Genomic DNA, 22,509 nt, shown 5'->3' on the forward strand with positions numbered 1-22,509 from the left:
TATATTAGTTAAATGTCGCTTCTAGGCCAACAAGTCATTACATCCCATCTCACATCAGACCAATACTATTTTGCTTACAAACAAAACAATTCAGTCTGCTATATTAACTAAAAGATTTCCAAAAATGTTTAACAGTACACTCCCCAATATTATATTATTAATTTAAAATTTCTACTACATTGGTATTACATTTTCATTTCCGAATATCGTCATCGACTCGCAAAGTTCTCGATTATCGCCACATTAATCCACATAATCGATTCAGTCGTATCGATGCGATCTGCGCCGTCTATCCATCATTGTGCGCTTACCTTTATTTTATTAAGGACCCGAACAATAAGTTGGTTCAGAAATGGTAATTAAGTCTCAGGTTAATGATGTGAGCGTAAAGCGATTGTATGTACAGTCAGCAGCAATAGTTTCTAAGCGGGCGAGGTGTTCAAAATAATCTTGACGCGACTTTATTGATAAGTGGATAAGAGCGCGTCAAGGTAATTATGAACGCCTCGCCCGCTTAGCAACTTCTGCTACTGACTGTACCTATTTAGCCACATTTACAATTTTGAATTGCAGAGCTTAGCAATCGTACTTTTTGAAAACAGTCAACTTTTGTGGCATTTGCGAAAAGTGTGGGGTACGTGGCATTTCTTTTATCACTTCGGATAAAGCTAGGAAGCCGGTATTTGGCAGATAACATATTATAACTTTATGCAGGTTATTAAAGTAACTGCCATGCGCGTCACGTCACCTATATAGTAGACCTTTATGTGAAATGCCCCTTTTAAAGATGAATTACATTTTGACGATTTTTGCTATCTGATTACTATGATTGAAAGCCTTACTCGACAAAAATTACATTTTGGTAAAAACGGCGATCAAATAAATAAGGCCAAAAAGCTTTGATTCGGTATTAAAACCCAAAATAACTGTAACAAACAAGTTATTTCTCAGAGAAATTTGATTATCGCAAAAACAAAAGTAAAAGTATCCGTAATAACACATTTCCGGACAATCGCGGAAACTAACGAGCATAAAAAGCTCAGCAGAACTCTAATTGACTACCAGTCTAAAACAAACTAAAAGGTTCCCCAAGTGAGACAGCGTAAACAGAACAAAAACTAAACAAGATCATGTGGAATCATTTGCGTAGTCCAATCAGCGCTGAGCGCTGCCCGACGGCCGGCGGAGACGTCCGAACAAAGCCGAGCGCGGGACAGATGGCGATTCCGTGTTATGGCCATTCCGATGGCGATTACGCGTTAGCTTTAGATGGAAAATTTATGAGCCACCTTGATTTAATAGAGCAGTGTTTAATCAACCTTCAATGAGGCTCACATCGTACAAAAAAAATCTCCGCTATTTGTAACTTTGTTTTCTTTTTATTAAGGCATGGCGATCTTCCGTGACATAATTATAGAAACAACCACAGAATGAATATCATAACTTTTGAACGGACTGAGTTCCAGTAATTTTCAGAATATTGGGTTTGAAAAAAAGGTTTCGCAATGAGGGTCGGAAACGTGCATGTAACACCTCTGGTGTTGCAGGCTTCCATAGACTATGGTGATCGCTTACCATCAGGCGGGCCGTGTGTTTGTTTGCCACCGACGTGGTATTATGAATATTCGACTGGTTTATAGTTAATCATCCACGAACTATAGACTGGATAGACGTCACAATAGGTACGTGTGTATAATACAATACGTATTACAAATACAATACAATACGTAATAAAAAATACGTATTACAAATTAAAGAAAATATATAGGTCATTAGGTACTGAATAAACTTTATTAACATTTCGAAGTATAAAATAATCTAAAACTTAATCCTTAAATTATACATAAAAATAAAAACTGAATTGACTAAACGATAATTAAGATTTTGCATAAAATTTTGTCAAATTGTTCATTTGAACCATAACCATAAGTAGCACCCATAGGAATAGCAATGAAGCTCCATCGCTATGACACGTAACGCCGCCCGATCGCCGGCGCAACACATCTAGATCCTTTATCTATCGACGGACCCGATTTGATCTACGCATGCGTACGTTCATAATTATCTGGCTCTTTCATCCGCCGACTCACTTTATGGGTCTCCAACCCGTGTAAATGTCTCAAATCATATTGGCAACTGGCTAATGGATCGTTTCATATGTATAATTAACTATGGTGTACACAATGCTGTAATTATTGTCTAATTAAAGTTTAACGTCGGCCATTCATCGACTAGAGAGTTAGTTGATGTGCTTGCTTAGAAGAAAGTATGTGCCTTAGAGCATTCTCTATTGTTTAGTTTTACAAATTGTTATCCACCAAAGATTGACGTAAATTTATGTTTTAGCATCAGCAAAAATAATATAGATATGAATTCTTGGAAATATAGATTAGAATCTGAAGACGTCAAAAAAACCAAACGCGTAAACGTTCGTAACTGGTATTCTAAAACACACAAAAAGATCCCACGCGAAGATGGAAATAACAATAGTACAAAAATTATCTGCACAGGAAAACGTTAAAGATACTTCCAATCTCGAAGACACAATACATTAATCGATATATGGAAAAATTAAACTAGACGTGTCTGTCCTTATCGGAGTATCTCCAAACCGAAATATTGTTATAAAAAGTACGTTGTTACCACAATCTTTATCATTACTTGCAACTATAGTTTCTGATTTACCATTTACAACCTTATTACCTTGGGATAAAGAAGTTATGATACGATTATCAGGTTGTGTGAGTATATTTGTAGCTTGGTCATCGATCACATATATTGACGTAATATTCCGAGGATCGAATGATTCATCTCGTTTTGGAGTACGTACAAATAGGGATACGAGATTCATGTTTAATTGAATTAGATATACGAAGCTCCTTTTGTGTATTGTATTCAAAATACCAGTTTTTATAGTAGTTTAGTAGTTTTTATAGTAATCAACCCGTCATGTTAAGTAACTTTAAGTAAAATAGTTACAATGATCAGAAATATGCGAGTTAATGAGGAATTTAAAGACCTATAAAAACTTAAGAGTTAAAGACAATAGTTTATTAAGTCGACAAAACTCGTTACAAGAGTAGTTAATAAGCTTAAAGGTGCTTAAAGATACATACGTAGATGATCTTACAGCATGTCAATAGCCATATCTTTGTCCGTACATACACCCATCGCCCCGCCTCATTACCTCCTCTATACGATACACAGCCTTATAAAATGTACTATTATACTGAACATCTACCAACGTAAAATGACCTCGTGCATTCAATAAGATTACCCGTCAACAAGTCAGCATAAAGTCTCAAGTAAAACCGGACGTGTAACTTTGAAGACAACAATAACTTTGCTGTCGTAAATTTTGATCTGAATCTTCTTGTAGATGAGTAAGATTCAGAATTGAACAGCGATGCAAATGGACATGTACTTGGTAATGTTGTAGATGTCTCTAGACCGCATTTACATTTTAGAGATAGTTGCAGAGAATAAAATGTCAATTGAGAGACGAACGAGGAATTGAAGACGCAGTTATTGAACTCGTGGTGACCTGATTGTTGACGGCTGGACCGCAGAATATGGAGTCGTTGAAGAGGGATGCATTTATAGTAAGAAAAAGGACAAATATAGAAGAGAATTATTTATTTTACAACTGATTTTATAAGGAAATTATACTCAAAATTGATTGAATGGAGTTTGTATATTGGTAAGAGATTACTTACAAATTTAAAAGAACAATGTAAAAAGTTTTAATTAACAAAAGGAAGACTGTATTAACAAAGACGCTTTCAAAACCCACGCGGCTCCAGACCAAACATTTTCGAGCATTTATCTAAATCTCGGATGACATTTTACTTCAATTAGTGACAGAATTGTAAAGCCGTACAAGCGGAGTGACATTTGAACATTTTTCACTTAAGTAAATGCCAGTGAGGGATTATAACAGAACCGTGGTTTAGTTTTCGGCATTAACGGTTGAAGAGTGGACGTTTTTGTAATAGCCGTGTGAACGAGATCAACTTTTTACTAAAGGATATTAACAAGGAAGTAATTAAGGAGATTAGAGATTTCGTAGGTTATTGCGAATTTAAGAATGCAATTCGATTAAGGCTTATACTAAGTGATGTGGAAATTAGCAGGTCGTTCATTTAGAATGTGTGTATCAAAGCGTGGATAAAAAGAAGGAAGGAAGTCACGCACCCTTTTCTCTTGAATCATAAATCCCAACTTTCGTCGATCACCGCGAGGTTCCATTGAGTGAGCTCAAAAACCCATTATGTAGAACATTATGAGGACCCCATTGTCTCGGCTGAATGAGCCAATACAATATCTTACGAAATTTCCTAAAAACCACCTTCGTATTATAAATGTTTATTATGTCGAACGGGCATTATCTGATGCCGGATCGATCCATTGTCTTTTTATTTTTCATCATGTACTCGCAACGAATCGAAAATTCAATTCCGGCCAAAGTTTCACGATCTCACTTCAACGTTTCGTCAAATATCGTCGTTATCGCATCACTTAATCTTTAATCTCCATAAATTAAAGGCAATAAATATGATTCTTAACACTTATTGACGTGTAACAATGCTTATTTTTCTCTATCAATTTGGCAGAGTTACAAAATCGTGAGCCATTAACGTGAAGTTAGATCTCGGAAACCGGTGATCCGTTTCATTAATAATAACCTGCTCTCTAATACTGGTTACAATCACGAGTATTCATGCACGACTTATGTAACCGGCCAAATTATCAAGCCGTATGTTAACATCCATTGTGTTGAACGCTAATCTACATAAGTATAGGTATTAATTCGAGTTTCAAAACGAATTTGTAAAAAAAGGCAGAGGTGGAGTGTCGACACCGAGGCACAAACACCAGTTTAATCTCTTGGTGAATAATCCGAATTTTCAATACAATGTGGGTACGTGTGTGGATGATGTAATGACGTGCGCAAAAGTGTTTCACGTGAGAAAATATTGATGATACTACAGATAAAGTTAATTAACAATGCGGCCAGAATTTGTAACAATATGTTTCTTAAACGATTCATAAGTTGAATGAAGTTGATAAAATATTGGTATTAAATCATTACAATTGTTTCTTTAAAACGGCGTCTTGGAGACTTGTAAAGAGCAACACAAAAACGCTTTCGAGTTACAATGTACAGACTAGAGCAGAGTCAACGATCACTCACAATGCCCGCTCTAGAGTGACTCGGAGAAAACATTGATTAATTACCATAATAATTTATTTGATACTCCAAAACTTGATACGGGGAGGGGCCGGTTACACAACCAACAAAGTTTTGGTTTTTTCTCGACCTAAACCTCTTAACGATAGAAACTATAACGTAAACGTATGGCGTGACGTTAATATTTCCAACACGATGAAAACAGTACATTGTTCGTTTGAATATGATGCATCGAGGTGATTTGCCTGTTCCAAACAAAAGAATAAGTTTGACGGAAAAGGAATGCTTGAATGTATCGTTAGTTATGATTGTTTCCAAGGATATTAGCATATGTTTTTATCATGTTTTTTAGGTTTGCTGTCGGCTTTGAATCATTTGGATCAAGCGCGGAAGAATTCTTTGCAAACTACGGTGGATTACTCTAGATATGTCAAAAGGTATTTATAAATGTCATTTTTAAACATCCATACAACCTACGCTAATTTAGACTTGCAGTTTCAAAATAGATAATATACCAGCGCAATACAATGAATGTCATTGTTTTGCATTCAAATTCAGGTTCGGCAACTTAATATTTGATTTCACAACAATCTGAATTTATATAACAATCATCAGGTGCAACAGTTTAATGATCATTACTATCTCAAGCATCACCATAGTTCTTTTTAGTATTTTCCTCCATACTATAAACATATTGAGCAAGCGTCGTATCTAATAGGGTCTTTATACTTGGAATCATAATTTGTATTGTATTGAATCATCCATTTAAAGAACATCATTTTTTATGTCACTCTTTATAAGTGACACCAATTGCGTAACCAACATTGAGGAAGGAATTGTTGATGGACTCGATTTAGGCGTACCCGCGTCATAAATATTGTACTTTATGAAAAGAAAATTTACGTTGCGTTTATTTTTTAGATAAATATCACTGGGGACTGAGAAATGGGAGATGGAATGATGATAGATACCTTCAAGTACAAATCAGATTCTCAGTCAAAATAGGAATTGTATTATATGAACACAAGTTACTGTATGAGCATTGTGACCACTCAATTGCACTATAAACAGTTAAATATCGGATTCGGTCAAAATATCTCACTTGTGAAAACGAAAGTTTGGAAAAAGGGCAACTCGTTTGGCCATATCGAGTTCTTTTACTTATATTGCGCGATAGCTTTACTTTTTGAACAATAAACGCCAGGTAAACCAACATACTTACTTACTTACTATACTGCCGTGGCGCAGCGACCCGAAGAAGATCTTGGCCTCTGACACTAAGGAACGCCATGCTTCTCTGTCTAGCGCCGTTTCTGTCCGATCGACGGCACCGAGCTTGTTCAGATCTTTCACGACCTCATCGCTCCAGAGATACCTAGGACGCCCAACCGGTCGTCGACCATCCGGACCGCCAAACAACCAACCAACATAACCAGTGTGTTTTCCATGTCCAGGTATAGCTCAACCCTGGAATGCGGTTCCTCATACTGCAAGGATCTGGGCTACAGAGAACATTTCCACTGCATGGACTGCCCCGCCAGGGTGTTCTGCAAGAAAGAAGAGATGATCAGGCATTTTAAGGTAAGTACATATCTAGATTTTAGACAAACCTTGATATTTCGACATTTGTGCCCCACATTAATCCAACATTTTTACAATTGAAAGGAGCCGTCAAATTGATTGTACCTAAATATTTCAGAAAGTACTAATACCTATTATAGTCGAATTGCCAGCCAATTTCATCCTTACTTTTTTGGTACTAAAAACATAGCAGAAACACGCCATAGTTGCAAAAAAAAATCGCAGTACACGAGCATCATAGTAAAATTTTACCACGCTATTCAACCTGTGATGTGATAGTATACAAGCCTTTTTAGTTTGTAAATTTATACTCTCTGATCACGCTAACTTTGCACAAGCGTGGCAGTGGGAATGCAAACCTACATAATAATACATATCTCTATAAGCGCATTACCTGCCGTAGCACTTGGCATGAAAACTTACCGTGGCCCAATTCTATAAGAATTTTAGAAAATAAAATAGTTAATGGAATAATCTTTATCAACAGTGGCACAAGAAACGCGACGAGTCGCTTGCGCACGGCTTCATGCGTTACTCTCCCCTGGATGACTGCTCGGAGCGATTCAGCGACTGCCCTCACAACCGCAGTCAGACACACTACCACTGTATCCAGGATGGCTGTGATAAGGTAGGAGAAATGACAATGAAGTCTTGAAGAGCTATACGTAATCCCCCGTTAATTTGATCTTCTTCTCTATACGACTGTCTTTCTGCGTTACCTAACTTAGTTGTGGGCCTACTAAGATGTTTTTAAATCTTAATGTGCCTACCTATTATGCTGTAATTCTAGCTAGAAAGAACAAAATTGAGGATACTAAATAATAATACCAAATTTCTATAGTCCCAGTAAATTTAAAGGTCCCAATAACATAATGAGACAATAATGACATAAATACAGCATCACATTTAAACGACGTATTAAAAGTTGAACATGCTCATTACAAACCCTAACAATTTCTGTCTGCTTCGTCACATCTAACAGAAGAAAGAAATCTTAAGCATCTTAGAAATACATATCAGGAGTTTGAACTGTCTGACGAAATTTAAAGGAGAGAATAACACCTCCTTTACCTTTTGCAGTAACTGCGTTTGTGGAAAATCTAATCTTCATCCATACCATTCCAGGTGTACATCTCCACGTCAGACGTGCAAATGCACGCCAACTACCACCGCAAGGACTCTGCCATCCTGCAGGAAGGTTTCCAGCGGTTCAGAGCCACCGAGAGCTGCGCGGCTCCCCACTGCGTGTTCGCTGGCCAGAGGACCACGCACTTCCACTGCCGGCGGCCTGGCTGCACGTATACTTTTAAGAACAAAGCTGATATGGGTAAGTTGCGATTCAAGTGTTAATTTTTATGCAGCATTAAAATTTTGGATCTCAAACTCTACATGGATGCTGAATTAAATTATGCATGCCAGTTTATAAATAACTTTTTTATTACAATCGAATTAATCACTACACCTTATAAAACAAAGTCCCAAAGTCTGTTTGTATCTCTGTTTGCGATAAACTTTAAAACTACTGAACGGATTTTCATACGGTTTTCACCTATGAATAGAGTGATTCTTGAAGATTAAATGTATAATTTGTTAGCCCGTGCGAAGCCAGGGCGGGTCGCTAGTTTTTACTAGATTAGAGTTAACCATAGAGCTACAGGGTTAACAGAATAAATATGTCAGGGAAAACGGTGAATAACATTATTTAACATTTTCAATTCATTACTAGAGATCAGATTAGAAAAGATGAACCAAATTGATTCGTATCAATAAATACTTTATTAAAACCTACAGAAGAAGAGATGATCGGGACAATAGTGAGACACTAAATAGGGCTAAATAAAAAAAACCGGGCAAGTGCGAGTCGGACTCGCGCACGAAGGGAACCGTACCATAAAACAAAAAAAAAACGGGAATAAATGCAAAAAGAAAACGGTCACCCATCCAAGTACTGACCACGCCCGACGTTGCTTAACTTTGGTCAAAAATCACGTTTGCTGTATGGGAGCCACTTAAATCTTTATTTTATTCTGTTTTTAGTATTTGTTGTTATAGCGGCAACCGAAATACATCATCTGTGAAAATTTCAACTGTCTAGCTATCACGGTTCGTGAGATACAGCCTGGTGATAGACAGACGGACGGACGGACGGACGGACGGACGGACGGACGGACAGCAAAGTCTTAGTAATAGGGTCCCGTTTTACCCTTTGGGTACGGAACCCTAAAAACTCACTCACTCATCGCAATATGACATGGTATATCGAATAAAATACTAAGTCGAGCAAATAATTTATTGCAGAGAAACACAAAACCTACCACATCAAGGACGAAGCCCTGTCAAAAGACGGCTTCAAGAAGTACATGAAGAACGAGGCGTGCCCGTACCGCGACTGCCGCTTCAGCCGCACCTGCAACCACATCCACTGCATACGGCCGCACTGCAACTACGTGCTGCACTCCAGCAGTCAGATCTTCACGCATAAGAGGAAGCATGAGCGGAAGGAGCAGGAGATGAGTTTTGGGTGAGTTTTTTTATTTATAGTCCTTCGAATTCTTTAAATATTTTCGCTATCAATGGCCTTCACATCATCAGCATCATTCAGTTTAAGAGCTGGGCTCTTGTCGGTCCAGCATGATGAAGTTGTCTCCACCTTGGTCGGTCCGAAGCCAGCCCTTTAGTATCCTGGTACGACACCGCCCCTAGATGCTCCTTTACTTGGCTCATATAACTTTTCCTTGGTCTTCCCTTCCCTCTCCTTCCATTTATTTTCCCTTCTATGATGTTTCTGGCCTTCACATTAGCAAGAAATACCTCAACAGAAATTCACTCGCATCCAACATAAACAGCTAAGTAATGACAATAACTGAGCTCAGCAGCCAATCATAATTATCATAAAATATGTTGTTTTCCACAGGCTACCGACATCTGTGATTCAAAGCGCGCTAATGCAGCAAGGGGCTGACCTCAGCATGTACTCTCCAGGGACTAATCTGCATATTGACGATGATATGTCCAACTCAATGGCGGACTCGGACTATTATCCATTCGTAAGTATCTATAAACCATTTATAAATTCGCTATACCTTCGTACTTACAAATAATTAAATTGTTACAGCCAAAATACAATAGGTAGGTACTTATAGGTAAATGGCTGGTAGACCGTCTGGTTTTCGCTTAGTGGTAGGAAAGACGATATCTAGAATTTAATGATACCGATTTTTGTATATTAGATCTATGGTTTTTTTTTACAGAACCCGGCTTTAGTGGAAGAGGTTTCTCGTAAATACATAGAAACATTCAACGGGGGGACGGAAGCGGAAGACAAATGCGGGAAATGCAGTGCCTTTAACAAGCACTATCATTGCTTGGCAGAAAACTGCAAGATGGCCCACAGGTTTGTTTACTTATCTTTCAAAAATACAACACACGAAGACATGCATCAATGACCATCCAAAGAAAAAGAAGAGTAAAGAAGATTTGTATTGAATTGCACAAAATCTAAAAGAATTAGATTATACCTACTTGCCTTAACCACTTAATGGATTTAAATTTAAATAATTAATATAGCAATCTCCTTTACAGCTGTCATAACACTATGGTGAAACACGCAATGGAACACGAACAACAGAACCAAGTGACTGAAGCCTACTTCATGACCTACTCGAGGAATAATCCTTGCTCCAACTCCGCCTGCCAACATATCAGGGATATTACACACTATCATTGCACTTGGGTAAGTTATATAAAAAAATCCATCAGTTATATGAGTAATAACAGAAAATGCTGTATGTTTAGTATAACAAGGAAACATTTCAAGAGGCTAATATGTACTATGTTATTTATTTTTCAGGAAAATTGTGGAGCAGTTATTCTCTCGTCAGAAGAACATCCATTCAGACGTCTGGAGCACCATCGTCAGCACGCAATCCTGAGCCCTATGTCTCCCAATTTAGCGGCGAGATTCGCTCCCAACTTCACACCGCAGCTCTCAGCACAGCTGCACCCGAACATGGCAGCTCAGCTGGGCCAAGTCCCGAACATGCCCAATCTTCCTCCGAACTTGGCACAGCTAGCACAAATGACGCCAAGTCTGACCTCGCAGTTAACTCCGAATTTGCAAGCTCAGCTTAATCTTGGACCTAACCACGGACTTGTTCCTCAACATGTCAATCCGTCGAGCTCACTGGATGAGATGTTCAGTAGGAAGCGAGGAAGGCCACCTAAGAATAGGGTGGTTGAAGTTTGGACTGACAATGTAAGTATTGGTACAAACTATATTGTGACGTATGAAACTTGAAGAAAAGCGCTTCTGTGTACTAAAACTGTATCTGTGTTTTCAGGTGACTCCTCAAGCGATATTTACATCATTCAAACTGCCAAAGAGCAATCAACTACCTCTACCGCCCGTCCCTCAAGCTCCTGTTATAACTACAGTTGAAGAGTTTCCCGTAAGTATAAACAACCATCCTGTAAGTATTAATCATATTCCTTGATATTTATGAAAGTGTTCCTAACTTCAATTTATTCCGTTTCAGCGCATCAAATTCCAACATTTCGAAGTCTTCACAACACCCGATGCCTGCTCGCAGTCATATCCTAACTGTCAACTAAGAATGACGAGACTGCATCTCCACTGCTTCAACTGCAGTTTTGCTGGTGAAACACACATCATCATGGAAACACACATGAGAGAATCTCACTCTATCAGCCCTCTATTAGAAGGGTTTGACTACTTTGCTTCCTTCGACCATTGTGGCGGAAAGAGCTGCTTTAAGAACCAACTTCGCAATCACTTCCATTGTGCTCAAGGGAACAATTGCCCTGCAATTTTGACTCAATACTCGGCCTTGGCTACTCATAAACACGGAAGAGGAACTCCGGTTATCAAGAGTGAAACAGAACAGGACAGGCCCTTTGAGGAAGTGAAAGATTATTCTTTAAAAGAACGAGCTTCCGTAGACAGTGTTGTTTCTATGAAAGAGCCTAATGAATCGTATACACCTACAAATTTCTCGATTAAGAGTGAATTTGATAGAGAACAAGATAACATGTCGGGTGAGTGATCCTCCTTAAACTTATCATTTTAAATTACCTAATTAAGATTAGAATTGGCTTTTTGGTTTTTTTTTAATCTTACATGAAATTTTGCACTTGTTGGCTATTTAAGCTCCGAGCGTCCTTAATAGTATTGTAATATATATAATTAATTGTTTCCAGTAGTAAAAGCGACGGGAACCTTCTATCCGTCGTCTCACCTCAGAAGCAACACATCTTCACCTCGCAGCATCTACGATGCTTCCCCATCAAAAGACCTCAAGCTCCGTATGGACTATGACAAGAAGCCCTTCGATGCCACAAAATCTGGGCCGACGATCCCGCCATCATGTCATGACCAAGCTTGTCCTCTGAACAAGAATGCTGGAGTGATGAATCTGCATTATCACTGTCCTCATTGTAATCAGCCATATGTGGATCTGAAGGTGCTGTTCAGCCATATGGTGAAGAAGCATAGTAATGCCATGGACGGTGGACCTGCTGGATTGGCTGCTACTAAGGTACGTAAAGTAAGGAATTTACATTTTTTTTAATTCTTGAAATATTGCATAAATTTAAAACTCGAGATGAAAAAAACACCACCGTGTCTAACCGATACCGTTGCACAAATAATTTCAACTGAACATTTGCCCTTCTATAACTTTACTCGTAAATATACTTACAAGCTTGTACAATATGTGTGACATCACTAATGTTATAATTTTCTTCAACAGGAAACTTTGGAAAGGGAATATCCAGAAATCTCCATTTTGCCATCAACGGCATCGTCATCAGGAACTAGTCAAGTGCCATCACCTGGCCACAGACCACCGAATCCAGCCGAACAGGTATTACTAGTATAACTATTTCTCTCTCACTCTCTACACGACTCTCTTTTTATATTATTAGTTATTACATATTTTAATATAAGATATTGAAAAATTGCGACTGTAATATTTATTAAATTACTTATTGCAACATATTTGGTCACTCCGTCATTCCAAACTCAATTAAACAAAAATCATATTGCCTAAGTATGTTCGTTCCGCCGCTTAATTGCTTAGGGGGTCCACTGATTACCAAAACGCAAAAGGTGACAGTTCCGAACAATTGACAGGCATTTTAGCAATTTAGCGACTGATTGTGAGAAAAAGATATAGTGACATAAACTGCTTTACTTGTAGAAATCTCGGACTTGAAGTGTCTGTAGTATGTTTTCATTTATCGAGCTTTTCTCAAAATTTTTGTCTTGAATTTCAGGTTCAAGCCGTCCAAAGCCTGCTCCTCCAGCAGTATCTGTCCGGCGGCCGGAAGGGCAGCCTGCAGGAGCAGCTGAAGATGCAACAGCAGTACACCGCCTCGCTGGCCGGGCTTCCGGGGCTGGCGCAAGTGGCTCTGTTCTCGCAGGGGTGAGTACCTGGACATTGGAATATTATTCAAAGCCTGCTACTCCAGCAGTACCCGTTTGAATTACGAACTAAAAAATACTTCGGAATTAAACGACGCCTCCATATCAAAGGAGAAGTAAATTCATCCAAACCTAAAGGTCATATTCATAATGTGTTAGATGGTTGACCCCCTCCTGCGTAAGAAATTTTATTGTATGCAGGGGGGTCAACTTTCTATGATTAAATGTGAATTAGCTACAAATGCCAAATTAGTGCTGTAATCAATGTATTCTTCTTTTTTCCAGTGGCTCCCCCTTCCCACTGTACCCGACGATGCTGTACCCGCCCGAGTTACTCCTAGAGCAGAGTCTGTTACAAGGTCACGGCATGCCACCAGGCATGGACAAAGAGGCTGAGATGATTGCCAAAACGTAAGTAGTGTATTCAGAATTCTTCAAGTGTTATTAAGTGTTATTTTTACGTCATTATTTCATAGTTTGACGTTTAAAATAACACTTACACAGTCTTGGCTATTAAAATCACTGAAAGGTCAGTTGTACCAACCACAGTTAACAGACTGATCAACGTCACACAGCATCTATGAAACTTCTATTACAATAAAATTTTGCGAACGGTTTAACGGTGACATACGGTTTGGTGCAACCGACCCTAACTCTAGTTTTGATTCTCATACAAATACAATATATTGTGCTTAAATCCAATATTTGACTTTTATCCTAATTGTAAGTACAACTAGCTTTTGACCGCGTCTTTAACTGCGTAAAATGATCATCTCAACCATAAGACGTCCACTGCTGAACATATGCCTCCCCCTTTTTTGGGGGGTGAATGCCATAATCGCCACGCTTGACAGGCGGGTTGGCGATCGCAGTCGAGTACACCGAATTTGAGGGACGCTGCTGCCCGTCCACCGGTAGTCTTGGACGTGGTTTAAGGACATACCCGGGTCCAATGGGCGTAAAATGATAATGATTGATAAAAACTACCCTATGCCCTTTAACGGGCCTCAAACCATCTCCATGCCAAATTATATCCGAATCAGTTCAGCGGTTTAAGCGAGAAGAGGCAAAAGTCAGAGTAACTTTTGATTTTATAATAGTAGGAATTCGCTGATTTTTTTCTGCTTATTAATTCAATTCAACTCAATATCTTTAATGTCAAAAAACACATGTCCAAATATACAATAGGTACACAATAAAAATCAAAATACATAATCCACACAAATTAAAAAAGAATATATACATATATAATGATATTAATGAGTAACATTTTCAGGAGACGTACACACACCACCAGAGGGCCCCACATGCGGGTGCTGAAAGACGAGCCTATCCCTGAGGGCTACCTGCGGTTCAGATTCAACGAAGACTGTGCTTACCAGCATTGTGGATACAGGTACTTAACACTCCCATATCCCTCTCCATCCCTCCTTCTAGCTCTTCTCATTATTTAGAGTTGGTTCTCCTCACATTTTTGTGCTAAATTTCTTCTATCACAAGTTGTAGAATTTGGCTTGCTTGAAAACTTGTTTTTTTTTTTATCTAAGACTGCTAGATCGAAGGTATTGAGGCTTTTTCCTCTGTGTTTTTCGGCAGATTTAGCGCAATTTGTACCCCCAACAATTTGAACTGTTCGATCGGTGTCATGACTTAACTTACGGTCACGGTTCCACCGATTAAAATGTTCCGTGCTTACATTTTCCTAACACACTTGGACGTTTCTCTTAAATTAATGTCATGAACGGGTCTAACGCGATTAAACCCGCTTTTCGTGGTTAAACCCGTTAATGTCAATATGTGTCCAAAACGCGAGAGTTTAAAGTGTTTCTCTTTAAGCTATACAATGTATTAATAATCAATTTTACTAGAGAAAAAACAGGTTTTTCATTGAGAACTTATGTATTATTACTTGGGTTATTAACTTTTGTTTAATTTTAATTTTCAGGGAGCACCAAACCCACTTCCACTGCACTCGTAAAGACTGCGGCTACTCGTTCTGTGATAAAACCAGATTCGTGCAACACACTGCCCGACATGAAAGGTAATAAGCTTCGTCAAAACTGTCAATATTTTTAAAATAACAATGAGTAAGTAAAAAAAGAAACGAATGGCGTAATCTAGTGTCGGAAAGATCCACTTCGGGCCGCTGAACCAGCGAAGTAAGTAAAAAAATCAGTAAAGTGTGTTGAACTAAGAGTAAATATGGTGGGTTGGGGTAAGATTAAAAGGATTTTTCATGAAGGGTACGACAAAAAACCCCCTTATGAAAAACCCTTTCAATACACCAACCCACCTTACTTACTCTTAGTTTAACTTAAATACGAATAGGAGGTGTTGAGACTATATTGACACACTCCTCTTACAAATAAAAGGGATTTACTGGTTTCTTTGGTCTATTTTCAGACCTATGTGTAGACTTCTTCATATTTGGCTCCAATAATATCCATCGTTGTGATTGTCTTGTCTCTTCTTTACGTTATGTTCTGACTAGGGTCCTATAATTCCTTAAACCAATTGTCAATTGTCGTAAAGCTTGATACAGCACAGCAATTAATTCAGATATCTTTTCTTTTTCTTTTATTACAATTCTTGATGTATATTTTCAGACTGGACACGTTGATGGGCGGAGACTTCCAGCAATACCGAGCCAACGTGTACTGCCAGCGGCCGGATTGTCCCCACGCGTCTACTTTCGGTAGTTATTATATTTTTAATTTTCTACGTCTACTTATTATTTTTCATAGATTTGTATCGGGATTAAAAATTTCCATTCCCGCAGTAAAAACTTTTCTTATAAAGTTTACCTGAATATTCCGAGAGCTTTTTTAACTTTTTTGACAGTTTTCGCAACTAGTACATCTGTAGTTTCAGTTGTTAAAGCTTAAGTTCATAATTAGGTTTTTTTTATGAGAAGGGGAGTTTAAAAAAATCTATTAAGTAGTAGCATCTTATAATTTTTTCATGAAGATTTTATTTTTTCGTGTCCACGTTAGATATCTTATTTTATTTTATTTATTTATCAATAAAGATTGGTAGCTTTTTTTAAGAAATCAATATGAGGCATTTTGCAAAGTAAAATCTTATTTGGAAATTCACGTCATTTGATGCTGGTATTGCACCATCATCTCCAGCCTCGCTTGCTTTTGTAAAACACCTTTTTATTTCAAGCCGTGTCTCATGCTGACTATTGTTTCCTGTCAGGAACAGGCCAGAACAAGGCCTCCCACTTCCACTGCCTCAAGTGCGACTTCGTCTGCACCGACACCAACAAGGTGGTCGCCCATCGCCGCCAACACCAGAAGCTGGACAGCATCCAGGCTGCTGGCTTCGAGAAGTTCCCGCCCAGTAAAGGTAAGTTCCATCTATCCTTCTTCTGTCCTCCTGAGTCCCCCTTGTCATTAATGCAGTTTTGAATTTAGAACCTTCTTGTATTCCATTTCAATTCAAAATTCGATTTGGATTAAATCCTTTATAATAAGGGCCTCAGGAACTCAGGAGGCTATACTTACGGGCGTTTGCACCAACCACAATATATTAGCGGACAGTTTAACGTCACTCAGCAGTGAATTGTGAAACTTCCCATACAAGAAAATTTTGCAAACGCTTTAACGGTTGGTGCAACCGAACCTTAGAGAGATTAGCTTCACCTAACACAGTGTGCATATGTTGCAGTCAAAAGTGTGAACTGGTCTAAAGAACTTTTAACCGACAAAAACAGGCAAAACTGCTTTTGACTGAGCATGTTGGTCAAAAGTAGTTTTACCTGAAAATCATACCTATTTCTGGCAGCAGTTTCGTTTTTAGGGCGTAGCAAAAAAAAATAACCCTAACCTACCTATCTCTGGGAACAGTTTCGTTTTTTGGGCGTAGCAAAAAAAATAACCCTAACCTACCATCTTTCATCATTATTATTATTATTTGTATGTCTTTTCCATATCTCGGGACCATGGGGTCCCGGACCTTTGGGAGGCTTACGTGGGGCCGAAGCCAACAGCGCAGAGGCCCTTTAAGACACTTTAATCTAAAAGCAAGGGATACACGTGGCGGATACCATCCCCGAACGCACAATGTGATACATCCGGAGATGGTCCCCGCCAGGTGCAAAGACTATTGCAGTGCAGCACTTTTGTGCTGCGATGGGAACTAAGGTCATGGGCTATAGATTTGAAAATTGGATAGACTGGATAATGGGCTATGGGAGAGACTAGCGGACACCTGCCGTGACAATCAGTCTCAAAATTGTATAAGACAGGTGGTGACTCGCCAACTCATTGAGTGGGCCCCGCAATGGCCGCACGCACAGTGCGACAACAGGGCAACACTTTGGAGTGGCTATGAAGTTGTTGAGAGGTGAGTCTGCGGTAGCCAGATCCCGGTAATCCGTTCAAGGGCCGCCGGCGTTATGACATTTTACACTTCCAACCTGGAGCATAGGTCCCGCTCTTGCGAATCCACTCTGGCCGGCCAATCAAGGCAAGCACAGAGGCGAGGGCCAGATGACAGGGCCCTCTGGAATAGGGGTCCGCGGTGTCGCCACTCACCGTCAGCTCGCCACAAGCTGCCCCCGCGGGGTTATTATTATTATTATTCATCTTTGCGAGTACTTTTGACTGATAGTAACAGTCACAATTACTATTAACCAATGATTTTCAGGTAAAACTGCCCAACATGCTCAGTCAAAAGCAGTTTTGCCTGTTTTTGTCGGTTAAAAGTTCTTTTGACCAGTTCACACTTTTGACTTCGACAATATAGATCATTAAATTTCACCTGACCTGTTTATTCTTGAATGTTGTCGTTAATACTAGTTATTAGAATATCTTCAAGTCTATCCAACATAGTGTCTTGATAAGCCATCAAAATAATCTTAAATTCTTATTGTCGTCAAGCACACACAAAATAGCAACATTGTCTTCTTATGTTTTAATCATGTAATGTTTTTTTTTATGTTTAAAGTATCGCCAATTATGAAAAGTGTGCACTTCTCTCGTCCGGTTCTTTTTTTGCATAAAATACTTTCCAATATTTAAATCGAAGTTAAATATTGGAAGGCTAGTTTCATTATTGCAATCAGATCATTGAAATACAGAATTTACGCACTTTCTTTGAATTTAATAGCAAGTTTAATAACTTGTGATGAAAGGCTTTTCCTAACAAAGCTTTATTTTTGTTCTAGCATGCGGCTACGAGCCCCAATGTATCCACAGCAAGAAGCAAACCCACTACCACTGCCTGCAGTGCGGCTTCGCCGTGCTAGGCCTCTCTCAGATGACGTCACACAAGTACAAGCACCAGGAGGCCAACCTCGGCCCGTCCACCAGCGCCACCAACTGACTAGCGACCCTATGACGGAGAGGATAAAGTCTAATTCAGACTGGCCGTTATGAACTGGATAGGAGGTTTTGAAAAATATAAGCATCCAGAGGTGGAAATATAAGCGCCAGCAGCTGAATCGCGACCTTACGGCTCAAAGATAAAGTCCAGATTAGACTGGACGCGTATAGTGAAACTAGATTAAGGATTTGATATGACTTACAAACATGATTTGTAAACAAAATACTTAACAAATCAGTTACTGTATTTTGAATATGGACATTGACGGAAACTGCATGTGTGTCGCATATAAAATTGTCATTGTATACCTAAAGATTGACTTTGTCTAAACGAGAGCAATAATTTTGAAAAGGTTCGATTGTAAAGTGTGTTTGTCCCTCAAAATAGTGCCTTAGACGCTTTGAACGGATTTAGTGGCAAAAAAGTGCCAAATTAAATTAACACTATTCAGATTGTTAGATTTTGTAATTTAAGCAAAGCCTATTCCACTAGCAGAAGAGGCGTAAATATATAAAAAAAATATCATTAATTTAACTGTATTTATTCTATTAAATAGAAATCTTAGTGTGAGAACAATTTAATATAATAGAACAGGGTTTGAAGATTTGAGTTAGTCTATTTAAACTGGAAAATTGCATTTTAGAGACATTTTATGCATTCACGCCTTTTTGTGGAATAGGGCACGTATTTAAAATTATATTCTACAAAATGTGTATGAAAAAACGGTTTTAGACGAGATAAAATTCTAAAATAGTTACAAAATTGCATGATATATTTAAAGTGTGTATTTTCCTAAATCCTGACCAATCTTAGATGATAGTTTATATAAAATTATATATTTATTACTATCCCAAGAAAAGACATTTTTACGAATAGTATTATTAATTTAGGCTTCGTAAAATTTTTAAAGTAAGGCATTAATTTTGGTTGAACGCCATCGTGCCTGAAACCTAACGTGACAATACTGTGGTAACTGACAGAGTACAAAACGTACTAAATAACAAAATTCCCTGTCAAAATTACCGCTATAGGTTAACTCGAAAATTATAACTTAACAAAAAATATTTAAAAATCGTCAATTTTATAAACAATGTAAATAAGAATATAGAGTATATTAAAAATCATTGTTAATAAAAAATATATTGGTATAGTATGTATAAAAAATTGGATCTGTACAGATATGAATCAAGTGCTAACGTTTGTGATTCGTGAGGTAGCCATAAAATGCCATATTCATACAAATATTTTAGTAATAATCGCTGAAATTAATTTAAAACAGTATTAAATTAGTCAGAAGTGTCCTTCGGAAATCACCTTTTGCATTCCTTTATTATTCCCGGTATTAAATAGGTCTACATCGCAAAAGTTACTGCACCAACACCAAAAGTTTAAGCGTCAGTGTTCAGTATAAACTACCAAGGATCGCCTATAACATTTTAATAGATTTCTAAAAGGGCCCACAGATTACCACTTCGCCAGACGATATCAGCCTGTCGGACGACTGTTCCGAAATTACTGACAGGCTGATATCGTTCGGCGAACTGGTAATCTGTGGTCCCCTTAAACCTGGTATGAGATTGTTTTCTATTAAAATAGTATAGGTAGGTACCTATTAAATCTTGTTTACCTATAATGGTATTAATGGTGCCTTTAACACTTAGTAACTTTTGCGTCAGTCCCTTAATATTCATTCCTTTGTAGAATTAGAACGGTTCCAGTCGTTAAAAAGGGTAGTCAAATAAATGTGTTAACTGCGTTTTTAACGACAGTATTAAGACCAAACCAGTTTGAATCCTAAACCTAGCTTATATCAGTATTTTTTTTTAGTGTAAGCTCTCTCACTTTGTTCCTATTGTCATTTATTCGCACATTGCCCATTTACACAACACTTTAGAATTGATGCTCATAATATTTATTAAAAGCGTTCGAAGATTGTAGTTTATTTGTATTTTTACCAAAATTACGAAATTCATCAACAAACTCAACCAAATCAAATAGGCTGATAAAAAAGTAATCAATTGTATATTTTATGGACACTCATTTCTAACAGCCCTTATTGTTTTTTTTTGTGTAAATGGGTATTTTCATTATTGCAGAATGTACTCATTTTTATGTTGTGTTCTTTACATAATTTAATGATATCACTGTAAATGTCCTTCATTTAGTTCATCTACTTTTACGTCTATCAACTCCGTGCCATAAAATAAGTAGTCATGTTTTAAACTTATGACTATGTGACCTTGACAAAAGTTATTTAAGTTACCTTTCAATTGTAAAACTTCGATTACTTTAATTTGGATTTCTTTTTTCATTTTTTTATTTTTATTGGCATTGGCAGCTATTAGTCACAATTATTTGCAATTAAAATATGATTTCTCACATTATTGGTTGTTATTCTTCTTGTTTTGTTATCTAATTTTACATTTAATGTTTTTATTTCGACACTTTTAAGTTTTTCATCTCTCATAAACACTTAAAAATAATTTAATCGCGTATTTATGTATTTTAGTATACGTAGCTTTAAATTTAGTGAGTATACTTTAAAAATATTATTTCTTTTAAAATATTATTGCACAAAAACGAGACAGGAGTGTTGCTAGAGTATTTAAATTGATAAAAGTTTCGTACAAAATTGATTTTGTGTATTTGTATGTAGTATCCGAATGTATTCCGAATATCTGTACCTTTGTTTAGAAGTTTGTTTGAGATTACAGAACTATTGGTATGGAAAATAGATTAGTGTTGTTTACCTCATGAGTTCTAGAAATTAAACGAGAATATACAAATTAATATGTTTCATTGAATTTTTACATACCTACAGTTACCTGGATTTACTTCTTAAGCCTCCTCCACACTCGTGCGCGAATAACGGCGCGAAGCCGCGAACGCGAGTGTGGCGTCGATTTTCGCGGACAGCGAAATCGACTCCACACTCGCGTTCGCGGCTTCGCCCGCGATTCACGCGCATAGTCTGGAGGGGGCTTTATAACTGCATAATGAGTCGTTTGAGGAGACTTTTTTTATCAACGTATAGGTCCCGTGCATCAACTATAGGGGGCAGCATAGGAGCCGTCAGATTTATGGCGAGAGGCGTAAATGTGACGTTTATGCTTCCGATGTAGCCCACAAGATGGCAGAACCTACTATGTACAAGGAAACGTACCGACGAGAACGCTAGATGGTAGCACTTTGGCAATGTACATGTCATAGTGCGCACATATATCGAAATTTAGACCTTCAAGTTCGTTTACTGCCTTGCAAATGTAGAACTCTGGAAGTCGAGGTATTAATAAGTTGTAATAAATTGATAAATATCAAATAAAGATGGAGCTATTCAACCATTTTTTACCCGACTACGGCAACGCAAAAGGAGGGTTATGATTTTGACCGGTATGTATGTGGGTATGTATGTATGTATGTATGTTCATCTGTTCCCTCATAACTTCTAAAGTACTTATTATAATTTAATAAACGACGTGTCATTCGAATCGTCTTAATCGTCCGCTGGTTATAGGCTATATGGCGTCACAAAAAAATGAACACTGCGCCCTCTAGAGGTCATAAAGTCACGAACCAATTTTGGCCAATGGACCAGACGGTATACCTGCACGTGTACTAAAGCAGTGTGCGCCTGAGTTGTCTCCTGTACTGACACGCCTGTACCGCCTCTCTCTCCAAACAAGAACGGTGCCGAAATCCTGGAAGCTTGCAAACGTGCAGCCAGTACCCAAGAAGGGTAGTCGTGCTGATCCCTGCAATTACCGACCAATCGCCATTACCTCCATGCTCTGTAAAGTCATGGAAAGGGTACTTAACGGCAAACTGCTGGCATACCTCGAAGCAAATGATCTGCTCAGTGACCGTCAATATGGCTTTCGCATAGGTCGGTCTACTGGGGATCTTTTAGCGTATGTCACGCACTACTGCGGCGAGGCCATCGAGAGGAACGGTGAAGCGCTTGCTG

At 38.2% G+C, this 22,509-nt stretch overlaps 1 protein-coding gene across 1 annotated transcript in view; it reads left to right on the forward strand.

The window, feature by feature from the left end:
• Positions 1-21,331, forward strand: part of LOC134675402 (uncharacterized) — a 111,168-nt gene extending 89,837 nt beyond the window's left edge. The window contains exons 9-28 of the mRNA XM_063533609.1: positions 5,544-5,628; positions 6,646-6,772; positions 7,260-7,400; positions 7,898-8,099; positions 9,071-9,293; positions 9,687-9,819; positions 10,024-10,166; positions 10,355-10,505; positions 10,623-11,027; positions 11,113-11,220; positions 11,308-11,827; positions 11,990-12,327; positions 12,541-12,654; positions 13,067-13,215; positions 13,500-13,625; positions 14,491-14,610; positions 15,160-15,255; positions 15,821-15,909; positions 16,416-16,565; positions 18,388-21,331. Coding sequence (XP_063389679.1) covers positions 5,544-5,628; positions 6,646-6,772; positions 7,260-7,400; positions 7,898-8,099; positions 9,071-9,293; positions 9,687-9,819; positions 10,024-10,166; positions 10,355-10,505; positions 10,623-11,027; positions 11,113-11,220; positions 11,308-11,827; positions 11,990-12,327; positions 12,541-12,654; positions 13,067-13,215; positions 13,500-13,625; positions 14,491-14,610; positions 15,160-15,255; positions 15,821-15,909; positions 16,416-16,565; positions 18,388-18,545 — 3,578 coding nt within the window. The 3' untranslated portion in view covers positions 18,546-21,331. The remainder of the gene's footprint in view (positions 1-5,543; positions 5,629-6,645; positions 6,773-7,259; positions 7,401-7,897; positions 8,100-9,070; positions 9,294-9,686; positions 9,820-10,023; positions 10,167-10,354; positions 10,506-10,622; positions 11,028-11,112; positions 11,221-11,307; positions 11,828-11,989; positions 12,328-12,540; positions 12,655-13,066; positions 13,216-13,499; positions 13,626-14,490; positions 14,611-15,159; positions 15,256-15,820; positions 15,910-16,415; positions 16,566-18,387) is intronic.
• Positions 21,332-22,509: the final 1,178 nt, after the last annotated feature.

The sequence above is a fragment of the Cydia fagiglandana genome, chromosome 22 (genome assembly GCF_963556715.1).
Source record: "Cydia fagiglandana chromosome 22, ilCydFagi1.1, whole genome shotgun sequence".
NCBI lineage: Eukaryota > Metazoa > Arthropoda > Insecta > Lepidoptera > Tortricidae > Cydia > Cydia fagiglandana.